Source organism: Boleophthalmus pectinirostris, unplaced genomic scaffold (genome assembly GCF_026225935.1).
Source record: "Boleophthalmus pectinirostris isolate CB_2022bp ecotype Guang Dong unplaced genomic scaffold, ASM2622593v1 HiC_scaffold_6, whole genome shotgun sequence".
Taxonomy (NCBI): Eukaryota; Metazoa; Chordata; class Actinopteri; order Gobiiformes; family Gobiidae; genus Boleophthalmus; species Boleophthalmus pectinirostris.
In genome coordinates, this window is record NW_026571447.1 from 458071 (window position 1) to 486067 (window position 27997).

The 27997-nt window shown below is 41.4% G+C and overlaps 1 protein-coding gene and 1 pseudogene across 1 annotated transcript; one reads left to right on the top strand and one right to left on the bottom strand.

Moving 5' to 3' along the window:
• Positions 1-387: 387 nt before the first annotated feature.
• Positions 388-27988, bottom strand: iqgap3 (IQ motif containing GTPase activating protein 3). Its single transcript, XM_020922262.2, is given in 38 exon segments — positions 388-1521; positions 1744-1852; positions 2382-2647; positions 2880-3092; positions 3900-3987; positions 4120-4246; positions 4420-4531; positions 4664-4796; positions 6694-6926; positions 7032-7116; positions 8217-8357; positions 8484-8708; positions 8877-9040; positions 9201-9353; positions 10694-10902; positions 11670-11739; positions 11839-11910; positions 12350-12433; positions 13664-13834; positions 14742-14884; positions 15730-15897; positions 16244-16334; positions 16522-16685; positions 17601-17716; positions 17801-17961; positions 18658-18821; positions 19396-19483; positions 20270-20433; positions 20796-20874; positions 21296-21474; positions 21931-22044; positions 22146-22213; positions 22876-22952; positions 23019-23096; positions 24309-24336; positions 24338-24463; positions 25611-25698; positions 27782-27988. Coding segments are annotated over 38 exon segments (4902 nt in total). The 5' UTR covers positions 27819-27988; the 3' UTR covers positions 388-1407.
• Positions 23694-23811, top strand: LOC129411924 (5S ribosomal RNA; annotated as a pseudogene).
• Positions 27989-27997: the final 9 nt, after the last annotated feature.

Here is a 27997-nt window from a genome sequence, read left to right on the forward strand (position 1 = left end):
CAACATTGTAAATTCATTTTAAATCAGACCCAATGCAGCTGCTTTTCTCGTGAGGGTCCCAGCTCTGCCTCAGCACATGGTAAACTCCACACATCTTCACTAGAACCATTTAGATCATTTCAGCCCTGGAACTGCCAGTCTCGACTAAACAAAAAGTAAAGGATTGGCTGTTACCTTAAAAGGAGATGTAGACAGACTTATTGCCAACATGGCTTAATGCTCAAGAGTCAGTTTTGCGTAATTTAGGACCTTTCATTTCTTTCGCCTCAGACTACTCGGCTAAACTAAGAGCTTTCTGTAATGTTTTACTCCTACATTCATGTTCTCTTGACATTGCAAGAGGTTTTAGAAGAAAGATGTTAAAAAAGTAAACTATAAAACAAAAAACAATGTTGACACTGCAGACAACAGTCTTTATTGATATTTGGTGAATAGATACAGGACATGGCAGGAGTCCCGCTGACAGACTGGAGCGTTTTAGGTCATCGGACATTTTAGTACATGATGATGAAGATGAGAGATGCAACACAACAGCACACAGAAAAACACACACAACATTACAAGTTTACTGCATAGTGTCTAGTTCATTCAATTCTGCCATCCATCTTTTGGCTATTTTGGTCATTTAAAGGGGTACTATGGAACTTTTCAGACAGACCAGGTCTATGCCATCAGCCAAGGAGATGTATAATATTGTCTGGAATTTGACATTAAACACATCCATCTCACATTTATTCAGTTAGTATTATTGGCACGAAAAATACTTCGAGTAAATGGGGCCACCTCTCCACAGACTTGACCTGTAACTTGTTTTCCACTGTGAAACATTCCAGACAAAGCAAAAACATCTCCATGGTGACAACTGTGGTTTGATTTGGTTCCTTTGTAATTTAACTCTTTGAAAAGTGTATTCTATGGTCAGCCAGCTGTAGACACACGTTTACTCTTAGAACTAGAAACAAAGGATCATATTTCACCAGAAACATAAAAGTTTTAATTATGCAGTCAGACTTAAATCAGCTGGTTATTTTCATGGACTTTGGTGCAAGCACAGAAGTTGCAATAGTAACCATATTTTGGACAAATCTAATTTGAGATTTGTGAATGTACACTGTTTTACTAATAACTGCTCAAAGTATGGACATGCTCAGTGTGAAAAACAGTGTCAAAATTGGTAAGATCCAAATCAGACAAACTTTTATCAGAAAAGTTCAATTGTGCTCCTTCAAGCCCTTTCACGCCCTCAGTGGACACACAGATAAAAGTAAAAGACATTTAAAAACATTCACATGTAGAATATTTGACCATGACGACGGCACGGTGAGTGCCTAATATAAAGTATGACTAAAGTAGTGAAAGTGTGTACATAAAGCTGAAGATGATAAAGTGCAGTGCACAGGGGGAGGGTTATTTGTTGTAAAACTTCTTATTGAGGAGGAAGATGAGGAGGTTGACGTTGACTTTGGCTTTGTCGAACATCTTCATCACAGCCACTCCATCGTACTGCAGCTGGAGCAGCTCCTGCACACAACAGCACAGAGGCACATTGTTTCAACCTTACATTAAAAAGCTTGAAAAAAAATGATTTTATATAATAGGTCCACTGTGAAATTCCAAATTCTAGATTTTAATATTGAGGGGGTCTTTATATATGAACACTTGGGGCTCTTTATTTACATACATCTTCTACAGATTGTCGTCTGATGTTGTCGTCAGTGAAAGAGTGGAGGAAAAAGGCTTTACTTGGTACGTGACGGTGAACTCCTCCATCTGAACTCCCAGGAATCGAGCTTTGACACTGAAGGTGCCCTTCTCTGTCCCAGGGACGATCTCAAACAGCACATTCTTAAACCTGACACACAGCACACAGACAGCAGTTAGTGCCCCATACAAGTGGAATGTCCCCACTTTAAGAAAGTGCCATGATTTTTATATATATATATATATATATATATATATATATATATATATATATATATATATATATATATATATATATATATATATATATATATATATATATATATATATATATATATATATATATATATATATATATATATATATATATATAATATTGTTTTTGAAAATGCTATATTCAGTGCTTGAACAATTCAGACGGCACACCCCTGAACAAAAGTGAGTGCTAGGACGAAGAGAAGGGAGAAGGAGCCGTTTGGGGAAAGCCCGCACTGTTATACCCCCCTCCTGCCGCCTCATTCTTCCCTTTAGTCCTCCAGCTACTGTTTTTGAGGAGGTAACAGCTTTATAAAATGACTTAAAGGTCACTAGAGTCCATTTTGTTTAATATAGGACCTTTAAAGCTGTCACACAGCACATGAGTATCTGACCAATCCCACGTGCCCTGTGGTGGTTCTTACTGTGTCTGGGGCAGGTCTTCTATCTCCAGCAGCACTCCCTTCTGCTGCAGCCTGGTGGCGCTGTAGCTCAGGCCCTTCTTCTTGCTCTTGCTGTCTGGGGCTTTGGGAGCAGTCAGTTTGTCCAGACAGGAAGTGATGTAGTGTCTGTAGAAATCCATCTGCTCGCTGTGGAAGCTGCTCTTGGCCTGCAGGCTGCTCAGGGTGTGTCTGAGCTTCATGAGCTCTGCTCCTCTCCTCTGTCTGTGGAGCCTCTGCTGCCGAATGTCCTGCAAATACATACATAAAGAAATTATTTTGGATATGCAGGGTCAAAATGAGAGTGCTGTGTGTTGTTGAATTGTACTTTTTTTTTTTCCTTGGTGGAATGTTCAGCATTTACCATGGTGATACAGTGCAAACATTAGCAAATACAGTGAAAAAACTTTTAAGATCTCTGAAAACATAAAGTTGCATGTAGAAAACCCCTGTAAAGTATCAATAGCACCCTGTGCTGGTTACCTTGGCGATCATAGTGAGTATAGCGCCCTCTGCAGTGGAAGCCCGGAGCACTCCCTGTGTCTCCAGCAGGCGCAGGTTGCGGAGGATCTTCCTCTTCTTGTGCTCCAGGCTCAGGTTGCTGTTGGCCATCAGAGACTCATTCCTCTTGAGTTTGTCGGGGGTGCGCGCATCCTGCCGCGCACGGCTCTGCACCAACCAGCTGTGGTGCTCAGTCTGCAGGGCCAGAGTGGGGAGGTTACAAGTTATTATGGTGAATCATGGTCAAACACGTTCATCTTAATCTAGTCAGCTCTGTTTCCATCCTAAGGAATAGACTCAGTACTGATTCCAGTAGCACGTTCTTTCTTTACACAATAGAATGACTGATGTTTGATTTTCAGCAATAAATGGTAGAAGTTTCTTTTCTATTCCCATGTGTTTTATATGTGTGTAAACCTCAGTGATCCAGGTAGGTTCATAGTGTCCATGGGCGTATACTGGTCTATGTGCTTCTACCTGTTCTCATACAGATAAAACTGTTCTGGAAAAGGTCATTTCCTGTGTCCTGTGAATGTAACTTTTTTTAGTATTATATTTGCTCTAATTATTGGTAGTATCTGATTTTCGATACTTGACATCCCTAGTCTATTCAAATGAACACATAATGAAAAGCATCTGGTCAGTGTAGCGCTGGACTGTATGACAAACATACCTCTTACTGATACATCTTTTACTATAAACAAATGGAAATGACTTTCATTTCCTGAAAATAAACAATACAGCCTTGACTGTAGACCTCTTCATTAAACATGATCTCGATTAAAACTGCGATGTGGAGTTCAAGTTTTAAAGATAACATTAACATTTTATGGTGTATAATCCACTATTTTTCTGAAAGGCCTATATACTATTAAAAGTCAGAAGAACATCTCTCCAAAAAGGTCTCCAATTCTGATCATGTACAGCAGACTGTGTTTCCTGTGCCAGTGAAAACATCATTTGTAATGTGTTTTAAAGCATTGTGTTGTGTAGAGTAGAGACCTGCTCCTGGGACGCAGACAAGCGGAGGATCTGGGCCAAAGAGTCTCCAGGCTGAGTGCGGATCACATCGATGATCATCTGCTTTGTGCTGTGTATAAAACATACGTATTATTCTGTACGCTTAAACAGCAGGGTGAGGAGGTGTGGAGGTGAGGAGGTGAGGAGGTGTGGAGTTGTGGAGGTGTGGAGGTGAGGAGGTACAGTATAAAGGACGGCTGACCTGAGCAGCAGCCCTCTGGTGTCCGACTGCTCGTACTCCTCATTGAAGATGTCAAACCTGTTGGTCAGAGTGAGAGACACCTCTGTCTTCCCCACATGAGTCTGGTCTCCGTCAGAAGAACACTCCTCTGCAGACAGAATCATAGACTCTTTTAGCCAATAAGATCAAGTAGCTAAAACCATTCTATTATCAGAAGTAAATTCTATTATCAGAAGTAAATTCTATTATCAGAAGTAAATTCTATTATCAGAAGTAAAGCTCAAATTCAAATCTCAAGGGACATGCCAAAGTGTGTCCTACCTGCAGTTCCACTGAGCTCCTGTAAGGTGGGCACGGAGCCCAGGTCTCGCAGCAGAGCTCGGAGAGGGTCGGCTGGGTCAGGACACAGGACAGACTGCTGCTCCACCAGTAGCTGTACGCACACACACATGCACACACATGCATACAGACACACATATACACACACATACACACATGGAGCAGGTGAGGCAGTGGGCAGTGACAGTCATTGTACATATTGTCCAGAGACCCCCCCCTGCTGTACCTGGTGAGTGTTGATGAGCTCGCTCAGGGAGATGTAGATCACTGGTTTATTCACATTCAGCAGCTCAGAATATTCATCCACACTGAACCTGTCCTCTGGCTCTGGCACATCACACACAGCTGCCAGGAACCTCCTGTCAGACACAACCCAGACACAAAAGCTGTACGAGCTGCAGGGCAATAGTCATTGAGGTCTATCTCCAGCCCCGCTGAGCCAAAGTCTACTGTCTACTGTCTCAGGTAGTGATCAGTGCTCTGCTTAGGACACCTCGGTCTCTGAAAGGGGGAGCCTAAGCCACAGACAGCCTACCCACAGTCTCACGTCCAGAGCCCTTCACCTGTTTGTGTCTTTGCTTCTGAGCAATACCCAGTACTGTGTGCTGGCCCCGGGGACCAGCACAGGGATAGTAGCAGGGCTGTTCCATGAGGAAAACATGGACAAAGATCAAATTTTTATTTATACTTTTCATCCAAATGTAACATCCAGTGTAGGCTGCACAGTTTGTACACCTGGCCACATGCTCCATTGTCCAGCTAACCTTTACACAAGGGATAGATTAGGCCCGCTGCATGACAGTGACGGCAGAAGAGCATCAGACAGGTTACTGGAGCAGAATTAGGATTATGCAGAGGCTGCTAAGTAGGTGTTATTAAACAAATCATTTCTTTACTGAAGGTGTAGGCTTTTGTCAATGACTGATGAGAGCTGCTTCTAGCTGTGTGCACAGCCCGTATGAAGACCACTGTTTTGTGAAATATCTTAAAAGGTTCGTGGGAAGTAGTCACAACCAGGCAATCACTATTTCACATCAATCAATGCCAGCACACAATGAAGCTAGAGTGAACGGGTCTGTCTATTCCCCGCTTAACATTGTTACAACAAGCTAGAATAACTGTGCCTGTTTATTCCCCGCTCAATAATTGTTACAATGAAGCTAGAACAAATGTGTCCGTTTACTCCCCGCTCAACATTGCAATCATCACACAATGAGGCTAGAATAAATATGTCCGTTTATTCCCCGCTCAACATTGTTACAATCATATCAATCAATCAATGGGTTTAAGCATCAATCATCACACAAACTGGCACATAAGAAAATCAAACTCACCGTTGACACTGGGCTGGAGAGCCAACAACCCACGGCAGAGTGGCTTAAACCCGGCTGGGCGTTCGTACGCAACCCGCAGCAGACTCTAAAGTGGGTGCTTTCCCTCCGCCTCTATATATTCTCTTCATGCACCTGTGCGTGCAGAGAGGGCCAGTCTCCACCGCGCACACATACATGGAGGCGCATTCCTGTCCCACGTCCAGTCTTTTGAAACTGGCAATGGGGCAGGGTGCCCTGTTTTTCGTAAACACAGTGTCCTTGGCACAATCCCCACTAGAAGATAGCGAGTTGTATAAGCATAATATTGACTTCGTGCAGGCATGCAGGCCTAGTGAATTGATCTCAGGACCATCTTATATGTTCCCACTACAACCACTACTAGCTATTGACATTTGAGATGCTACAGGGTTTTTATTCTACAGTATACATGGCAGCAAATGTGGTAGATCTCCCAGAGGAAACACTGAGGAAATTAACCATTTGGTAGTGACCAACGAAAACATGACAGCAGCGTAAGAACAAAGCCTTTCCTGTTTCCAGTAGGCACTGGGACTCAATCTGTGCATAAAGAGGGCGACTCAAGACATCTCCCATAGTCCATAGCTAGTTGAGTTCACTCAGTCATGGACTTGGATGTGGAAGTTATTTCAATGCTCCCTTATGGACTTATTTTACCACTAGCTGTTTTACATTATCAGATAGATAGATAATACTTTATTGATCCCCAAGGGGAAATTCAGAATCACTAGGCAAGTTATTATTATTATTTTTATAAACCCTGAATCCTTGTGCACACATTCTTAATGCACCGTCAGAAAACTCAAACTTCACTGGGACAGGACCAGAGAAAAGACGTAGACACAATGGCGTGTCAGCCAAAGTCCAGAAAGTGGACTTCAGGTCTCACAGGTGACTTTAGTACCTGAATTTCTGGTGCGTGTTGGTGATGTACTGGTTGAGCATGCGGACATGGTACCCATCTCCATGGAAACACTTGTTTGCAGCAGCATGCTGGAGCATGCGAGCAATAGCAGCCAGCAGGTGGCGCTGTTCAGAAGAGATAGTGGAGCCTACAGAGCGGTCTAGAACATCAAAGCCATCCGGGGCCACCACAGCTGGGTTCATGTAGCGATAGTACACCAGATTCCCCACCAGCTAAAACATGGGAATACAGATGAATCCATCATCAATCCATCATCAATCCATCATGAAGACATCATGAAGACATCATGAAGACATAGCTGCAGAAGCAGAGCTTACCTTGTAGAGGTCATCCTCAGAGGCCGCAGGAAACTTGTCCCTCAGAGCATCTCGCAGGACTTTGGCTGTGTAGCGCAGGCCGTAACTGAACACATCATGTACACAGACTGTCACAAATCTGAGACTTCTACCTCTACTTTTGACCATTTCAATTAACTACAGATGCACTTGGGTTTTTTATGCCAACGGGAGCAGATTATATGCTATTTTTTGTAGATACTACAGAAATGTAAGATGTGTTGCTTTGTGAATGAGTTGTACGGCAGGATGTGTGTGCTTGTTTCTGTGTGTGTGTGTTTGTAAGTCATACGGCAGGATGTGTGTGCTTGTTTCTGTGTGTGTGTGTTTGTGAGTCGTACGGCAGGATGTGTGTGCTTGTTTCTGTGTGTGTGTTTGTGAGTCGTACGGCAGGATGTGTGTGCTTGTTTCTGTGTGTGTGTGTGTGTGTGAGAGTCATACGGCAGGATGTGTGTGCTTGTTTCTGTGTGTGTGTGTTTGTGAGTCGTACGGCAGGATGTGTGTGCTTGTTTCTGTGTGTGTGTTTGTGAGTCGTACGGCAGGATGTGTGTGCTTGTTTCTGTGTGTGTGTGTGTGTGTGAGAGTCGTACGGCAGGATGTGTGTGCTTGTTTCTGTGTGTGTGTGTGTGTTTGTGAGTCGTACGGCAGAATGTGTGTGCTTGTTTCTGTGTGTGTGTGTTTGTGAGTCGTACGGCAGAATGTGTGTGCTTGTTTCTGTGTGTGTGTTTGTGAGTCGTACGGCAGGATGTGTGTGCTTGTTTCTGTGTGTGTGTGTGTGTGTGTTTGTGAGTCGTACGGCAGGATGTGTGTGCTTGTTTCTGTGTGTGTGTGTGTTTGTGAGTCGTACGGCAGAATGTGTGTGCTTGTTTCTGTGTGTGTGTGTGTGTGTGTGTTTGTGAGTCGTACGGCAGAATGTGTGTGCTTGTTTCTGTGTGTGTGTGTGTGTGTGTGTGTTTGTGAGTCGTACGGCAGAATGTGTGTGCTTGTTTCTGTGTGTGTGTGTGTGTGTGTGTTTGTGAGTCGTACGGCAGAATGTGTGTGCTTGTTTCTGTGTGTGTGTTTGTGAGTCGTACGGCAGGATGTGTGTGCTTGTTTCTGTGTGTGTGTGTGTGTGTGTGTGTGTGTGAGTCGTACAGCAGGATGTGTGTGTGTGTTTGTGAGTCGTACGGCAGGATGTGCAGGTTGGAGGTGATGGCTTTGAGCACTCGGTCAGTCAGGTTCTTCAGATTGACCATGGCCACATCGATTCTCCTCTGCACCTCAGGGTGAGACAGCGCCTCCTCTGGACTCACGTCATATGGAAGAGCACTACAACACAGTGTTAGGACTGAAACAGTTTCCTCTGGATAGTCTGGTGTTCTCTGGACACACTTTAAGGTGTAGTTAGGACCAGCTCTGAGAAGGCTGGAACAGTAGAATACTGGTGTAGCTCACCTCTTGTTTCCAGTCTGTGTCTCGGTCTGGTTCACCCAGGCCTTGTAGACCTCCAGAGGGTCGGTTCTGATGCTGAGGTTCTGCTCCAGGAGCAATTCTTTCAGGGCTGGGCCTAGAGTCTCTCTCAGAGCATTGTGTCCTCGAGCGTGACGGTAGAAGTTCACCAACATCTTTATGACCGTGGGGTTTCCTGTCACCACATGCTGTGGATGGTCCACCTTCAGCCTAAAACACACAACACCATGTTCTTCAGAAGAACTTTGAGCTGAGGGCCAGACAGGAGCCAAACATACAGGGGTCCAAACTTAATTACTTTTTGTGGTAAGAGCCCTCCCCACTGTGCTGGACAGTATAGAGGTTGGATATCCCTGTAGTGCAGGCCACAGTACTAACCTGATCTCATATCGGAGTGCCTGTGTGAAGAGCTGCAGCAGCAGGAAGGCCTCTCGTCGGTCTGAGCCATAGTTAAACAGGCTGAACACCAACATCTCCATGAAAGCTGTGGACTTGCTCTGAGGCATGAGGAACACCAGCTGGGCCAAGTACCGGGGCTGTGTCTGCAACAAGGAGAACATCCAGGCTCTGTGCTCACACACGCAGCGTCTGTGCTCACACACGCAGCGTCTGTGCTCACACACGCAGCGTCTGTGCTCACACACGCAGCGTCTGTGCTCACACACGCAGCGTCTGTGCTCACACACGCAGCGTGTGGAGTACCTGCAGTAGATAGAAGAGGTGCTGGTAGGCGTCTAGTCTCTCGCGCCGCTCACGGCTCAGAGCCTTCAGACCTTTGCTCTTCTCCAGGTCCATCATGCCCGAGAGCAGCGCCTTGTTCTTCTTGGTCAGCTTTTTATAGTGAGAGGCCACCTCCTGAGAAGGAGCCCAGAGAATATTTATCATTTATGAATCAATACATATAGAGCTCAATTTTCACTAGAATCCACATTTTTGGATACATATTTTATGATGTCTCACTCTCCTCAAAGACAATCTTAAATGAACTAAAAGCCCAAAAATATTGTTTTGGGGCTTGTTTTTTTTTTTTTTTTTTTTTTTTTGGGGCTAACAATCAGATGATTTTAAGTAACACTCACACATACTCCAGGCATACCAGGGAAAAAAAAGGGATTGTCTTGCTCATTAGACATAATGAATGAACACACAGATCAGAGCTTGGATCAAACTGCTGACAGCTTATCCTCTAAGACAGACATGTCAAACTCAGGCCCAGGGACAAAATTTGGCCCGTGATATAATTATATTTGGCCCGCGAGATCATATCAAATATGTATGAGAGCTGGCCCACCGGCTATAGAGTCATTATTTAAAATTCTGCTATTATTTTATATTTTGCTTGTTCTGGGTTCAATGTTTAAGCAAAACTATTATTAAACATTTGTTTTAATAAGAAAAAAATTAACATTACATATCTCGAAAGAAGAGAAAACAAGCAGATGTTGTTGAAAATGTTTAATAAATACTTAGTTTGGCCCATGACTTAGTCCCAGTTTTAAATTTTGGCCTCTGTGAATTTGAGTTTGACAGCCCTGCTCTAAGCCACTGCTATGCTGTGTATATTTTGGTAAACATTGTGTCCTAGTGCAAGGCATTTCCCCCAATGAAGGTAAGGTGTGACTGTGCACTTGACAGGTTACATCCTTATTGTAGTCTGGAGTTTTTAGTGTAATCCATTTTCAAAACCAAACTGCTGTAACATGACAATGAAGACCTTGTTTCTGATAAAATATTACCATTTTCTTTATTTTGCTGTTCTGATAAAATCCTTCAATAACAATTAGGGTTGTCAAAGTATACAAAATCTGATTCTAACAACAAAAACTACAAAAGTAGAAAAAGTAGTATCAAAACTAGACACTATCAATACTAAAAAAGTCCCATACACAGGACAGAAATAACCCTTTCCTGAATAGCTTTAGAATGATCTTGAGTTATAAGTACACAGACTAGTATACACCATGGACCAGGGAGGGAGGGATTACACACACATAAGGTCACATGGGAATAGAAAAGAAAGTACTGTGATTTAATGATGAAAATCACATTCTATTAAAGAGTGTTTTTTTTGGGTGGTATTGGAATCGATATTGAAGATTGAGTCTATTACTTAGTATCAAAATTGAGTTTGAAATTTAAATATCGTGACAACATTAACAATAAAGAACCTTTCAAGAATCCTACACCTGTCGTACCTGGACAGTGGCCTGGTTGCGGACCAGGAGCCCAATCTTCAGGTCCATGAGCTCCAGGTCAGCCTCCAGCTGTTTATTGAAGCGGATGGTCCTCACTACCTCCTGTCTGACTTGCAGAAGCTCTGCCTCCTCGGTGATGTCAGCACTGGACAGCTCCAGCAAGTGAGCAAACTTCCTGATGACACGCAGAGGGGGCGTGGCCGAGTGCACTGAGGGTAGACAGTTTGAGGTGTTAAGGGGCCTCATTTGATATATTTTATAGTGAGCCTTTAGAGCTGTTAAACTACATAGGTTACAATGTTGAGTTTACATAAGCTGTGGATTAATAATGACCAGTGCAACAGTGTGAACAGTGTTCTTCTAGTCAAGTCACATGTACTAAACAAAATACACTTTGTCTTGTTCATGCTCTTCTACATGTAAGATAAATGCACCACTAATGTTTTAAGTACGAGACCAAAAACCTTTATTTTTTACTAAATTGTACTGAAATCTATTATATCAAATCAAATGTGCAAATGTGTAACTGAGATATGCATTGCATCTGCAACTTCATAACGGTACTCTACCGTATTTGTCACATGTGCTCATCTTATGCATAGGCTTAAAATTCCATAGGTCTTCTGGGACTGAGCATTCAGTCAAAAGGTGCAGTATCCAACCACTGCTACTCTCTATGAAGATATTGTAGCTTTGCAGCATGGTACTGAACCTTCCATGGAGACAAGCAAGTGGTACCACCAAACCAAGTTAGAGGTCACATCTGTGGAGAGGCCCTGCATATACCTGCTCACAGTAAGAATGTTTTCTGATTTTTAGCACTAAATTGAATACTGTTTAATAAATGCTGTGCTGTGGAACATTCCAAGGCAAAACAATACATCTCCATGGAGACAAGCAGTTTGCAGAAAAGTTACATAGTGCTCCTTTAAACCATCTCTCAGACATGCAGGCAACTGAAGAAATGTTCTCTTACCCAGCAGTCTGTATTCCTCTCGGGCCTTGTTGGCTCTGAAGAAGGCCTGGATCTTCAACACGGCTTTCACCTGAACACACAAATACCACTTAGCAGTCACAACATTCTTAACAGGCCTTGGATCTCCAAATAAATACACTCATGTCAGAAGTGCTTTGAGCAGACCCACATTTCGTCTGAAGAAACGCAGTCTCTCCCTGTATCTCCTCCTCACCAGCCACATCCGGACCATGGACTGGATCTGACGGAGCAGGTAGAAGTCAATATAGAAAGGCAGAGGTGTGATAAATGTTTGTTTATTTAGTTAACACTGTCCTCTTGGCAACAACGTGAATAATAATCAAACAGATGACTTCAACAACATAAAGTTAAGGAGCACACAATTTCAGTTTCTATGAAATGTCTGGATATTATAATCTTATTTATTGTGAGAAGGAACATCACATGAATCAATAACAGTGAAATCAATTCATGTACTTTGATGAATATTGACAATAGATTATCACTCTATGTGTAGAACTCAACTTTATCAACTCAAATCTTCTGAATGATGCAGCAAAGTTAAAGCTACAGTATGTCACTTTCTGACTCCATGGAAACAAAGTTAAAACCATACTTTTCTTGCATTCTCCAAATAGATAGAAAGAAGAGGAGGCTCTCTAGAAGAAAAGACAGCTCACCTTCACAACAGCTCTCCAGTTCATATAAAGGTACTGCAGCCGCTGGCGATATGCTCTCCGAGCCAAGAACCTCCTCCAGTTGGACTGTACACACACAATTTATGTGCATTTCCACAAGATCTTCAAAAACAGTAAGCTACTCAGTGTGACTCAAAGTAGGAGTGGAACCTGCAAACTTCTTGCTGTGTGTTAAAACATGTATGAGTACCTCAAACATGTACGAGTACCCAGGTTTCAAATCCAGTACATGTGGGATTACTTAAAGTCTTATGTTACACAAAATGGATTCTTGTGAGCTTATAGCCATTTTACAATGGTGTAACCTCACCACCAACAGACCTGGAGTTGTGTTTTGTTTCATTCACATGTTTAAGTAACCCTTGATAATTATTCTGTCAATATCTCCAAAGTTCAAAATATCTATATATCTATACATCCACCTTGTGAAGCCATGAAGTAATTTTCAAGTTAATCGCCATCTTTTACCTTTAGTTTAGTAGACAGTAGCAATTCCAGGACTGAAATTATCCAGACGATAGTAGTGAAGGTGTATGCAGTTTATTACAAGCCCTGGGGCCTAAACATGGCCGTTCATTGAGGTCAATGGGCAGAGTTCAGTGGCACATGTCTGTAGATTAGCCTTTAGTGTCTAGGTCCTTCCCATGCCTCTCCTGCCCATTGAACACGTGCAGTAATGCTCTTCTTCCATGTGGGCACACGCAAACACACTAACACATTAAAAAGCAGCTTTTGAGACTACTGAAAGATTTTTGAGCAGAGAAATAGTTTATGATTTGAAAAAAGGCAACAATAGCCACAAACTCTGACTTTTTTGTCAGCCTGTCAGGCAACATAAGCAGTTTGTGATTACTTTGCACTCTTGTGGAAAAATCCTCTCTGAATAAGAGGGACTTTTTCACTGTAGTACCAATGAGTGCCCACTCATCCAACTTGAGACTGCTCTAAGCTAGCAGCATCCTATCCAGTTATTTCAATAGATCCATAGTTTAAAAACAAAGTGGTGCACTTCCTGCATTACCACACCACAAGGTGGAACAGAGTGTTTTCTGTTAGAGAGAAGAACTCAGCCTGAATATGAAAGGTTTGTGTGAATGAAACAAAACACAACTCCAGGTCTGTTTGTGATGAGGAAACAACATTTACAACATAGAAAACAGAAATAATACAGGTCCTTTAAACATACAGCAATGTGTCTCCTCCTAACATTAATGTAATGAAAATAAAAATGTTGATTTCATGTTCACACTTGCCAGATCATACCAGGATTAGAACACATTCCTGCTCAGTGTCTACCTGTATAGTGACCACAGAAGAGATGTTGTTCATAAAGTATGCCCGTCTGTCATGTAGCTGTGTCCTCAGGAGGAAGCCTCTGGCCGCGGCCTGCAGACGCACCACCAGCCCCTCACTGCTCCTCCACTGCAGGCTGCGGCTATGCTGAGCCGAGGCACTGCTTATAACAGACTAGATACACACACACGCACACACACGCACACACACGCACACACGCGCACACACACACGCACACATACACGGTTACTATCCCACATGGACGTTATCTGAGATTTCCTTGCTTAGCTGGCCAAAATCCATTATTAACCAGGTGGTTATAATCGATTTACAAATCTGCAGCAAAGCCCACAAATAAAATGTTTTACTTTTGTACAAATTACTAAATTATTTGTTTGGGAGTGTATTTTTGCCATAATCACAATATACAGTCACCCCTTTAGCTCTTCTATCTTCACTATAACTCACTACTCTGTTTAAAAAGACATGATGATGCACTGAGGACAAACTGGGAATGGCCAAAAAAATTCTTCTCAAGATTAAAGTTACTTCAAAATAATATTACTCAAGTAGAATTTCAAAGTAGTGGTCCAAGAAAAAGTCATTTTATGGACATAGCATATGAATTATAATTTGATGTTAATGTAATTTGAAAGACAAAACATAAAATAATGCACAAAATCTGTTATTTTCAAAGGACACACAAAAAAATTAGACAAACTAAATCATATCTGAAGAAGCGATGCAAGAAACAAATGTTCAAACGACTTCATATTGCCAAAGTAAAGCTTGTGTCACTTGTAGACAGATTTACAGTGGGAAGGGGAACCAAAACTTTTACTCCTACTTGAGTATTATTTGATTAAATGTATGGTGCTAGAAAAGTAATCTGAAAAGTAAAAAAAAAAAAAAAAAAAAAAAGGTTGCACAAAGAAATGTAACTGAGTAATACCCACCTCTGAAAATAAAACTATCAGGGCTGATGGCCGGATATCCCAGATATGGATTATTGCACATGCACCATTCACAGTTTTGAGTTCTCCCACAGGGCAGAGCCTAAGGTGTCGGGGGCCTCTCTCACCTGGATGTCACTGCGGCTCAGGAAGTGGGAGTTGGGCCTGAAGTCGTGTGGTTTGTCCCAGCTGCCCTCCAGTTTGTTCAGGTGGAAGTAAAAACCAGAGCCATCGTCCAGCACTGTCTGGATCCATGGACTGGAGTTAACTGCTGTGGCACAAATATGGACTACGTGTCAAACTCATACTTCAGAAACACAAACACACTGAGTGAAAGACCTGTTATCATGTGTTTTTTTGTTTATTTTTAGTATGTATGCGTGTATATGTGTGTATATTTATTTATATTTATATTTAAGTCAGTGCATTTCAATGATGTGTAATAATCTGTACTGTACTCTCCATACTGGGGAAGTAATCACGTGATGAACAGAAATGCAAATCAAACAGGGACTAACACAGTGGTTCCCAACATGTTTTTGACTTGTGTAACCCAAAACTCTGTAGGCAAATACATCTGTTTATGATGGTAATATATTGTTTGCCTGGGATCCAGAACACATTGCTTCAGTACTTTTCGAAAAAATTAAGTCTGGTTACTGGTGAATCGCTCACAGTTCAGGGGGGCATGACTGACAGGTAGGTTAGCCAATCAAGGATACACATATCAAAACAAATATGGATGCCAACAAGAAATATATATTGCAGAAGATTGAAAAACATCACAGATTTCTGCTAAATCAGGGAGTAAAGTCTGTTCATATGAGGTGAGGGAAATGCCATTTTGTTCAAAACATAGATGAGCAATGAGCTGAATTCATTAAACATCACTAAAAAAAAAAAACAAAGGAACCAGACTGATCTCTGTTTTTAACAAATAACATTCTGGATTTGCCATTGTCAAAAATCACCATTGTAGTAGATTTTAGAGCTTTAAGGATGCAACAAAGAACATTTTTATTCAACTACTACTCCAATGTCACTCTTTTTAAATGAAATGATTCCAAGTTGCCAGCCAACTGACAGAGCAGAGCAGTGTAGTGTAGTGTAGTGTACCTGTGCGAGCCCTCTCCTTCAGCACTGTGGACAGCTGCTCCTGGTACTGGGCTGCACAGTGAGGCACCAGACTGTTGAGGGTGAGCTCAGGCAGAGACAGCACTCTGAAGGTCTGAGCGGATCGCTGCTCTCGCACCGCCTGGTTTACTGCTGCCAGTGCCAAGCACACTGCAACACACACACAAAAAAATATTCTTTACAGTTAACACTTATATTTTTATGCAAGCTACAGCCAGAGCTGCTCACATAATTAAATGCGCCTTGTGTCTTTCTTATGTAACTATTAAGTTTTGTGTACAAATTCTTTCAGTACTCTAAACCAATTTAAAAGCCATGCCTATGGACAGGCATTGAAAACTTAAAACAACACATTTGGTCTAATGCAATGTAACTGCTATGTCTATAACAAATAAATAAGTACAAATTGCCCTCAGTTTGGCACAAACCAGCACATATCCACTTTGCTCTAAACACATTTGTGCAGTAGGCCCAAATCAGAGGCCTTGATACTCACTCTTCAGTGCTTTCTGAGTATCGTGATTGGCTCTTATCACAGTCTCCTGGATGTCAGTCAGCCACAGCGCTGCCTCTGGATCACGAGTCACCTGTACTACGGACAGAGCCTGTTAGAACGCTTCAGCCCAAATGTATGATGTGGATGTGGGTGTGTCTGTGAACGTCTGTGGCCATGTCTGTGGGCATGTCTGTGGTCGTGTGCCGAGACTCTAATGGTTGCGTGACAGGGGTGTGTGGAAAGTGTGATTTGAATATGCTGGGTCGGGTGAGTGGGACCTGTGCACGCTGCTGCTGGGCCCTCCTCAGAAGGACCAGGTAGCGGCAGGCGTTGCTGGGGACCACGGCACTGACACTCAGAGAGGGCTGTTTCAGGGCGGACAGCAGTCTGTGGACGTCCCCCTGCATCACTGCGTCGTTTATGAGGGACACGCACAGCAGCTCTGAGCACACACACACACGGTCAGTCTCAACAATATAGACCTAAATCCCCATGAAAATATTGCTGTACACTTAGTAGATTTATTGTCTTTAATAAAATGCAAAACACATATTTTTTGCATTTATTTAGTGAGGGGCAAATTATGATAATACTCCAAGATAACTTCTTTTATGTTACATATGACAGATGAACCACTGCAGTTCACACACAAATGTAATTTGTAATTTATATATGTCACCTGAAACACCTCCAGTGTCAAGCAATAGACAATGGGGAGAGGGAAGGGTACTAGCTTTTTAAAAGGAATTGTCAGCCCTTTCTGTCAGCCAGAACCACACACTCTGACAAAACTTTATAAACGGTGTAGTTCTGGAGTAAAGATAGACCAAAGAAATAACTGCACTAAATGTGGTAAACTGCTCTCTTAAAGACGTGTGGTAAAAAAGCGCTGTGGGTGAGTTTGTAGTAAATTTAAATCTAAAATAATGTGTTGAACATCGGCCATGTAAAAACCCACTTGATTGACAGATGAAGAGAGATGCATGGTCCATTTGGGAAAAAACAAACACAGCAAAAGAGAAAAAAATTACAGAGGACTGAGAAACAACACTGATTTCTACAGAACAAACAATCAAAGCACTAAACACTAAACTTCTATATTTTGTTTGTGTTTCAAGTATTTTCAACAGGAGATGTCTTCTGCATTTGTGAGACACATAAGACAAATTAGCAGCTGTGGTTGGACCATCCCAAGTTAGGATAGAGGTTTGACACCCTTCATGGTCCAGTTCCTGAACTTTCTAGATACAAACAGAATGTAGAAGGAACTGGCTGCTACTGGTGGGCACTGACAACATAGTATGAAATATGATATGACCATACAAAACATGATCCACACAGATGAACAGACACATACGCTGGTGCTGCTCCTGGACCTCACTGTTGACAGAGTTGATCTCATTCTGGAGCTGATTCCAATTAAGCATGGTCCCGTTGGACTGTTTTTTTAGAAGCGTCAGAGCGTCAAAATATCTGAAAAGTTATGAAAGTTTTTCATGTCTCAGTAAAAATGGAGGATGCAAGTGTTGCACTTACAGGAACAAGTTAAGGCACTACCTGTGAAGCAGCTCGGGCTCTACATCACTGAGAGCTGCTGAAGAACTGACCAATGAGGAGCTGAACTTTTGCATAAGCCCCGCATCCAGTGCCTCATTAATGACTGCAACAGAGGTCAGCATCTCCACAGCGACAAACAGCTCCTCCTGCTGCAGTGTGCCCTAACATAAACAGCAACAGGCGACATTAGGACAAGGGTGTAAAGAAATCAAACATTGTACAATCTCAAATAGTGAAGGGACTTTAAATGACTAATAAAGATGTAGTCTAAGGCTATAGCTGAAGTACACAAGGACTGCAAGTAAAGTGCACACAAAGACAAACACTGTTTGCATATTTCTGCAATGTGGTATGAGGATACATTGTATATTCAGACATATAAAGAATATTCTTTTGTGGTACAAGTCAAATCATATGGAGAACATATACTGTGTGCTTAAGGTTGCATAACGGACCCTTATGTGTGGTGTCATGGTCAAATATGAGGTGTAAAATAATGTACAACTTCCAGAATTGGGTTTAGAAGACTTTTTAGAAGATTTTTCCCAAACTGCTCTTTTTATTGTGGTACAGGTATCAGCAGCAATACTGAAAATGTTTGTTAAGTAAATATCTTATTTTGGTCTATAAATTGGTGTAATAGGGACAATAATGGCTCAAAACACACTACCATTTTGTTCCCTGGTAACAGTCCATTCATTTGTCCAATAACGAAGCAAAAAAAGTGAAGATAATTTTTTTACATTATATTTTTCTGAACTTTTTTTTCCCCATGTCTAGAAAACAAGCCAATTATTTTCAGGATGTGTGGGAATCTAGAGTCCTTGTGTGTAGAAAAGTGTGATAGTGTCACTGACCTGCAGGCTTTGCCTCTGGATCTGCTGGAGCTCAGAGTGGTAGAGCCGGGTAGCAGAGGGGAGCACAGGGGGCAGGTCCAACACTGGGCTCATCAGGGAGCTCAGGGTGAGTCTGGGGTCAGAGCCCTGCAGACACTGGTTCAGCTTCAACAAGGCCCCCTCAACTGGAACAACATGCTCAGTGAGGACACACAAAATCTGACCACCCATACATTCCAAATAGGAAGTGAGCAAGCTCACAACTTTGAACCATTGAGTCTGGCTCCAATTCACTTTCTACTGAAAAACTGAAAAATATTTAGAGGTCTTTAAATGCTGCTGCTTAAAATGTTTATATTAAACTGCTCTACATCATCTTGGTTTTTAGTTCCTAATTTTGTCTCTAAATCAAGATATGAACATTAATAATCAGATCCCTTCTTTCCACTAGATCTGCTACCACTAGAGTTAGCAACAGTTTTGATTGACAGCATTGCTAAGCATCTGCTCCCTGCCCAACCAGAGTGTGTGGTAAGGGGCGAATACCTTCAACAACCTGGCTCCTGATTGGAGCTTTGGAATTCCAAGTATGTGTATCCTAGTAACCAAATAATGAACTCCAAATATTGATTTGGTTGATTTATCTAGAGGCAAAGACTATGGGTGAAGTCACACTTCCTCAGTCCACTTGTACAGTCTATAGGTACATGAGACAGCAGTGTGATCCTCCATCCTGCTCTCTGCCTAAAGTGCACTTACTGCTGATTTTCTTCTGAGCGTCTCTATTGGCTGTAGAGATGGCCTCCTGTAGCTCCTCAGGATCCAAGGGGTCCACACAGCCCTGCTCCTGCTCATGGCACACAACACTCACATCAGCAACTGAATCAACATGTCTGTCTCTATGGAGACAAGCACCACCACACCAAATTACAGGTCAGATCAGAGGAGAGGCCATCCCACTCACAGTAAGAATACATGTTTTCAATAAACACTTGTCCATCTGTCATTGATTTAATTACAGGTTTAAAGCAATAGGGTGGAGCATTCCAAGCAAATAAATAAAACTGTTGTGGAGACAAGCAGGTGGCAAACCCTCCAAATAAAAAGTTAGATAGCGCATCTTTAAAGGACGACACTCCAAAAAGAATGTGGGCTTTTAACCATAGTATATTAACTTGTCAAATCCATACTATACATATTGCAACAGTTTTTAAGTTTTAAGTTTTTAACCATTACCAAACTCTTTCTGCAATCAAACTGCTCCCAACGAATGCCTGTTTCTATTAGCTGAGCATTCACAGAGGCTACACTTGTTTAGTTCCCCATTGTTCATTCCCATTGCTGACAGCAGAGGGAGCGCCAATGCCTAAATGCCACATTAGAAACTGGTGATATGCTTAATGCAGACATTATTTTAAGTTACAAATGTGTAACCTGATCCTAAGGTAAAAGGTAATTAAAGCCACAAGAATGTATCGTATGTGTTCTTGAAAGAAAAAAACTAAACAAAACCCCAGAGCGGAAATTGCTAACTGATGTGTAACTAATGTGTAGTACCGTAGCTTGATAGGAATAAAGAGATCATTTTAAAATGCAGATTTTCTTTTTTTTAGTAAGAGAAGAGAGGGAGTACCAGAGCTTTTTGCTGTCGGTCTGTGATGAGCTGCTCCATGTAGCACAGGGCCAGCTCTGGACGGAGGCCTCGCAGGGACAAACAGGGCACAGTGAGAGCTGAGAGGAGAGCCAGCTCGTCAGAGGAGTCCAAGGCCTGGTCCACCTGCTCCACAGCCCAGTGCACTGAAGACAGCAGGAACATCACAGCACTGCCAGATACTCACTCTCACATCATTTAACTAGGGCTGCCAAAGGTCAAAATCAGATACTAATCGATACAAAACTTGTACAGAAACTAGATACTCTTTGGTATCGATATTAAAGGTCCATTTAGAAATGAATCTTTCCTGAATAGCTTTAGAATGATCTTGAGCTGTGTCAGAACATGTATAAGAGCAAATAAGGCTAATACACACCCATGGACCACTACCTACCATAGAAAGCAACCAGCGACTGAAAGATTACACAAGTCACATGGTGATATGGAGGTGTAAATTTCAGTATTAGACTACTCTACATAGTCTCATATCATTAGAGCCACTCACAGTTCACCATGTTGATGTTGTGTTGGATTTCTTTTTGAGTCAGATACTCCTCATAGATGTCCTTCTCCTCAGCTCCGCCCTGTAACATGAACAGAGGAACTTACAGCATGTATCTCATCAGTCAAATCACACAGTCAGTTACTAGTCTTATTCTGTTTAAAAGAAGCAACCCTGTAGTTTGTTTGGAGCTCTACAAACATCTTCTGAAATGCCTGGGATTTTCAGATTTGTTTAGCCATACGTATTTCAGTCTTTTCTTAAGTTTTAATATTCCTAGATGTGTTGGAAATGTGCACTGAGAACTAAATTATAAAAAGATAAATTGAAATTAGCAAATCAGTCAGGCCATACTTCTTCAGTAAAGTATATTTTTAATGTGGATGATATATAACCAGGGTTTGCTCAGACCAGAGGATATTGTATTGGTTGATTTTATCAGATAATTTCGCTGCTTACTCCATAGAATAACAGGAGTAACATAAGCAGATGTTGTGTCATACCCGGTTCTTTGCATTGAGAGCCTTCTGCCTCTTGCTTTGCTGCAGGAGCTCCTGGTACACACTGAACAGCACTTCATTCAGGTACTCAATCATAGCATTAGGATTCCTCAGAGCCTTAGCCGTCACCTCCACTTGGCCCCTGTCCACTGCCTCATTTATGGCTATAACTGCCGCGTGCACTGAAATCACACAGGAATCACACACGCATGAGATTAATGGATAGTAAGTAGAGAGAGTATTCTACTTTTATGAGGTATTCACTGTTAGCACATAACATTTAAATCACCATGTTACCTTTTATTCTTTTGAAAATGCTATAGTCACCAAAACAACATTTTAAACATGTTTCGCCTTTGATAGTATGCTCACAAACTACTGAGCATCACATTAGATTTGTGAAGTTGTAGTGCATGTTTTGTATCCAGTTTTTGTATATTTATGAGAAATGGTCAAGTGAGGTAACTGTGAGGAGTGTGCAAATGGGATCCAGGAGAGAAGATCACTCAGACATTCATGGACGACATAAAATCACTTCAGGCATGGGGAGTGAACAATGTTATAACATGGTAGAAAGCACCAAAAATAATAATACCTCCTCTTTAACAGTATGTAGATAGAGCTAAGAACACACAAACCTGCAGCCTGGTCCACAGACAGCTCATTGGCCAGAATTCCACCTATCTTATTGAATGCTGGCATCTGGATCCCGTATTTGTCCAGTTCCAACTTCACATTGTTGAGTTCCTCCTCTGGAATACAGTCACAAGTTACTATTAAACATTGCTAGCAGAACAGAAAAACTGGCTAACGTAGGGAAAAGCGTGGAACATTAGTGAAATGTACACGTCACCTGTGAAGTCCACTTTCCCGTACAGGTCATGGATCTGAGGTGCCAGTCCCAGCCTGTACAAGTAGAAACTGAAGAGGCAAAAAATTGATCATGTAACACTTCTGTAGTCTGTAAATTCAACCATCCTATCTATTCGTTAAGATATACTGAAAATGAAAAACTACCCTCTAAGGGTGGGAATATGGAAATGGTCCTGTTAAAAAGAGAGCACCAACTTAAGACTCCTGCTCCTCACGAACTTAATGTGGACTTTGACCTAAGGTGCTTTGATATTGTGAAATTATTTTTGTATTTTATGAGAATGTTTTTATGTATCTAATGTTTTTTTCTTGTTGTGGAGTGGGCTGATCTCACTAGGTGACCTCACTTTGAGACCTCCCATTCCTTAGGGGGGGATATGAGTACCTAGGCTTGCAACCATTTTGTATACTGTGGTCCAACGCAAGAAAAAAATTATCTGACAAAGGCTTTTTGCCAAAACATTACTTAAAATTTTTTTAAAAAGCTTTTGGACATCAGCCATCTGCGTGTGCTATGCATTTTCTCACATATCACCAAAAGATGCTATTTGCCTTGCTGTGTTTAAAACCATTATTTTCACAATTGTTTTGTCGATTCTGTTTTTAACTTGATATACTTATTTAGAAATGCATGATTGAAATTGCACTAATGCACTGAGTCTCTGTTCGTCATTTGAAATGCGCTTATGCAAATGGAATAGTAACTTCACCTCAGAGCATGGAGGCAGTAGACCACGCGGGGCATGTTCTTCTTGTCATACACATCAGTTGTTTCTGGATGAAAGATCTGCAAAAACAACAGTAGTCAGAAACCCACCAATCAGAGGTGTGAAGTGTGATCATATGACGTTACCGAAGGGAGGCCTAGTGCTGTCATGGCTGCCCTCCAATGGTTTATGTTGTCAGTGTGACGAAACTGCAGCCCCATCGCCTGAAAGGAGACACATGAGTAATGCACACATCTTCACTTATTTAAACTGTAACGGACTGCAAAATGATTGTCCTCGTGATATAATTAGACACACAACTTCAACTAAGCCAAAGCTTTGAGTCACTAAAGTGTCCACGAGGGCATGGAGATGTTATTGCTTTGCTTGGAATGTTTCAAAGTATGGCATTAAAACGTGTCTATCCTCCATGCCACCAGGCTAAGCTTCAGGTTATATGTGAAGATTCTATTGTAGCCACAGCTGCCTTGGGACTGACTGATAGAAGTGAGGCTACCAATCTGCGCCATCAGCCCCTCCCACCACTACCAATCACACACACACTTACAATAGATATAATATAATGCTCATAATAAAGAAGATGGGTGTAGTGTGCATGAGGGCACAATGACAGAACTTGGGGAATAAATCTTCCAGCCTTCGGCTTGGGGGACCACATGATCATATGAATGCTTAACTGTGGAATATCACATCTCTAAGGAGACAAACAGAAGGGCAAACCCTCCCTAGAAAAGTTAGAGTGCATCTTGTTGTGACTGCTTAAAATGTGTGTGCATCTCCCATACAGAGAAAAATCCACTCCCTGTGGCCATACCGGCTTGTCAAAGCCTGATTCCATTAGTTCTCAGAAGCTAAGCGAGCCTGGGCCAGGGTAGTACTTGAATGGGAGACCACTGGGAAAATCAGGTGCCATAGAGGGGTGCCAGTCACAGAAACTGTTGCAGTGTCTTTAGGCAAGACACTTCATCCACATTGCCCAATGCCTACTATGAACATGTTGTGTGTGTGAGTGATGGTGGTGGTCAGAGGGACCATTGGCGCCCATTGGCATGGCAGCCGTGCTTCAGTCAGTCTGCCACAGGGCAGCTGTGGCTACAATATTAGTTTACCACCACCAGATGTGGAGTAAATGAATAATGATCTGTAAAGCGTCTTTGTGACATATGACTGTGAAAAGCGATATATAAATAAAACTTGTGTATGTACCGTTATCCAGAATTTTAATATGCCTTAATATGAAGCCCGGTCAATCACATACTTTCAGAATAATCAATATTTGTCCAGCAGAAGCTCTCACATGTCCTCAGTGAGATAGGTCTAGTGGAGCAGTGTGAGAGGACCTTGTATATATGTGGCAGTGGAATAGTACTTTGTGTGTAAGTAGCAGTGGAGTAATTTAATGAATTTAAGAAGACCTTGTATCTTCCCTGGTCGGCATCATACCTTCTTTAGAGGTACGGTTTCAGGGGAGAAGCGGTGTCCCAGTTTGGCTAGCAGCACCCCGTTCCTCAGGGACTCCTCCAGCTCTGTGGGAGGGGGTAGCTCCTCTCCCAGACACGCCTCCATCCACCTACACAGCCAGTCACAGCCAAGGGAGCGTTACCAATACACATTATACAAGAGCACAGGAATCAGAACTGTTCATTTGACATTCTCATCATCGAGACTGTAACATTACCATGACCATAAACCAAGACCGTCATAGTAGAAGGGCTGATCAATTCATATTTATTCATTTATTTGTCAACAGGCCCTGCACACGACGGCACCCGGCTAATTCTATATGAGGTCTTTTGGAAGATTTGAGCTAAAATCACTAAATTCTGACAGATGAGGCTGTGGACAGGGAGCTACAGTTGGATGTCACTGGCGACATGTTAAACATGTGACACATCTGGAGAGATACATAATATTCTACAGTGCACTCCACCCCTTTATAATCTCACATTACAATCACAATACAATAAAACGTCATGTTCATTACAGCATAATAAACAGAGAAATCACCATGTGGCCACACTATTTCTACCCAATGTATTCAAGAGGAGATACTGGTTCAGACAAGTTTAAGTATTGATTTTATATTAGGGTATATAATATATTACCCTAGTATATTATATATAATTTATAACACTGTGGATGAGTTATTGCATTGCCTGGAATGTTTCACTGGATGGCACTTTACTTGACTGTCTTACATAATCATATTCTTCTGTTAGTGGGGTCACCTGGCCACAGAGCTTAAGGTGGATCATTCCAGACAAAGCCATAACATCGCCATGGAGACATGGAAGTGTCAGACCCTGATCTAGAAAAGTGACATAGTGCACCTTTAAAAGTGTTAAAATAAAGGAATAAAAGAAAATAATAATAGAATACTTAAAAAGACATTGAAACCTTAAACTGATAAACTAATAGAGAAATACTTTTATTTAAGAAGTAGAAATACTTTTAAACATTAAAACATTTATTTGTTGATGTCTAAACTAGAGGGTTAGTAGCTTTGACACAGAATGATAATATAATCCCAATCTTTACAAAAGCTCTTCTTTATAAAACAACAAATACACGTTCTATTAAAGAGCATGCATTTGTTGTATTTTGAGAGATGGTTAAAATACTCAAATATGAATGACAGTGAAAAACTATTCCAGCATGTTTTTGATGAGGGAATTTTAAAACATGGTAAAAAGTATTCCATAGAGAGTGTAACTGACCGCTTGGCCTCCTCCAGGTGACACAGGTACTGATAAGCCACGCCCTCTATCCTGCGCTGGTCCATCTCCTCTGCGGTCAGACGCTCAACTGAAAAACACATACAGGCAGCTTTTAGCGCACCCTGAAAGAGACTATATCCTAAACAACAGACATTTCCATAAGGATGTTCCAGTTTTCACACAACAACTACACCATATACGTCAGCTGCTCACACTCTGCTCTTCTCAACAATTTAGCTGTTAAACAAAATCAAAACTGTCAACACAACTGAACTTAAACGGCCATACTATGTTATTTTTTGATCTATACTATAATGTAGTTTCCTCATCAGAAACATATGGGTCAGTCCATATGAAATCAGCCGCCCTCCCCTATGAGCTGTCTCAGATTTGGCTGAAAAAATTTCTAAAAAATTCTAAAATCACCTAATGAAAGAATCTCAAATCCCTCGAGTCGTTCCTGAGTTATGGACCGTTCAAATTTTGGGGCCATGCTCACTTTTTTGAAAGCCTTAATTTGTTTGAGAGACCATAGGACCATGACCAGCTAGGAAGCTGAAAATTTTCATTATTGTTATTATTATTATTATTATTATTCATAGATTCTGAATCTGTTGTCAAATATTGTGTATCTTTATTAAGGGGGGCGCTGTAGGCCCCCAAAATCTCACATTTGGTTGCCGCTCAATTTTTTTTTTTAATTTTTGAGGTCCAAGATCTCCAATCTCCAATAGTCTTCCCTTATAATAAGCAAATAGTGTTTGAGGCTATTAAAGGGAATTGAACCTTTCTGCAGGTGGAAAAGTACCTGAGCTCCACCAAAAATGACCCATGAGAGATCATTTTCAAAAATCCCTTTTGAAATGAATGAAGTTAATAGTAGATGTTTTTATTACTTTAAACTAATCAGAATATGCCAAAGTTTCTCTGGTAAAAATTTTATCAACATCAAACTGTGCCCACTTGGGGAACCGAGGGTCCAAAGAAGGGGCCAAAAAGATCACATTTGGTCTGTGACCAGATTTGGGACTCTACACCATCCACATGAAAGCTCAGAAAAGTGTGAGATTTGTGTCAGAAATGGTCATTCTCTCAAATATTCAGGTTCAGCAATTAGTTTGTAAGTATCTGCTTGGAGTAAATAGATCTTGGACCTCAAAAAAAAAAAAAAAAAAGAGCAGCAACCAAATGTGAGATTTTGGGGGCCCACAGTGCCCCCCTTAATAAAGGTACCCAATATTTGACAACAGATTCAGAGTCTATGACCAAGAATCTACAATAATACAATTCAGCTTCCTAGCTCTATTTTTTTATGAAGTTATGGTCTCTCAAACATGCTTATAAATTAGGGCTTCAGAAAAAGTGAGCATGGCCCCAAAATTTGAACGGTCCATAACTCAGGAACGACTCAAGGGATTGAGCTAAAAAAATGACATTTTTTCATTTGGTGATTTTAGAATGTTTTGGAATTTTTTTCAGCCAAATCTGAGACAGCTCATAGGGGAGATTCCTTAAAAACTGCTGATTTCATATGAACTGACCCATACCTGTAGTTGTGTTTTGTTTCATTCTCACAAATCCTGCATATTTAGGCACATTTATAATCCACACACCTTCACTAGAATCATTGCAACTGGAATTGCCAATCTCTACTGAATTTAAAGAAAAAAAAAAGAAGCTGTTAATAAAACAATCTCTTCATGACATCACAAGATGGAACAGATCCTTTTGAGCTTTGGAGATGTAGACAGACTAATAATAAAGTGTTACTCAAACATGTGTGAATGAAACAAAACACAACCCCAGGCATCTTTCTGATTAGGCAGCAACAGTATAACATGGCTTATAACTCATAAGAATCCATTTTGTGTTATATAGGACGTTTAAATCAGATTTGTCTATAGAATGTTGTGATGTTATCTGAAACCCAGTTATTTTGCTTGATGGATTTACAGTTTCTCACATCTTTGGCACATTTCAGCGTTATGACGTTTTGCTTTGCCAACTTAAACCATGATCTAAATGCTGTACCTCTTTTATTATTAAAAAATAATAAACAGTTTTGGATATTGTCCATCAACAACTTGCACTACCAGAATTGAAGAGTACATTGTTAGAACAGGACTCAGCACATATGTGCACATATGAGTGACTGTTAGAGTCTGACTTACAGCCTCCTCCTCGGCTTTGACCATTACAACCCGCCATTTCGCCCCGGATTGCTGTTTCTCCTGTAGATGTCCCCAACGTCTTCTCTGTGTCCAGATAAAAACCGTCAAATTATGAAATATAAGAAATTTCCAGTAAAAATCCTGCGGAGTGTATCTGTAGTGGAGTGTTGTGGCTGGACTCCTCGCGCCGTTGCTACTTCCGCTCTGAGTTTGAAA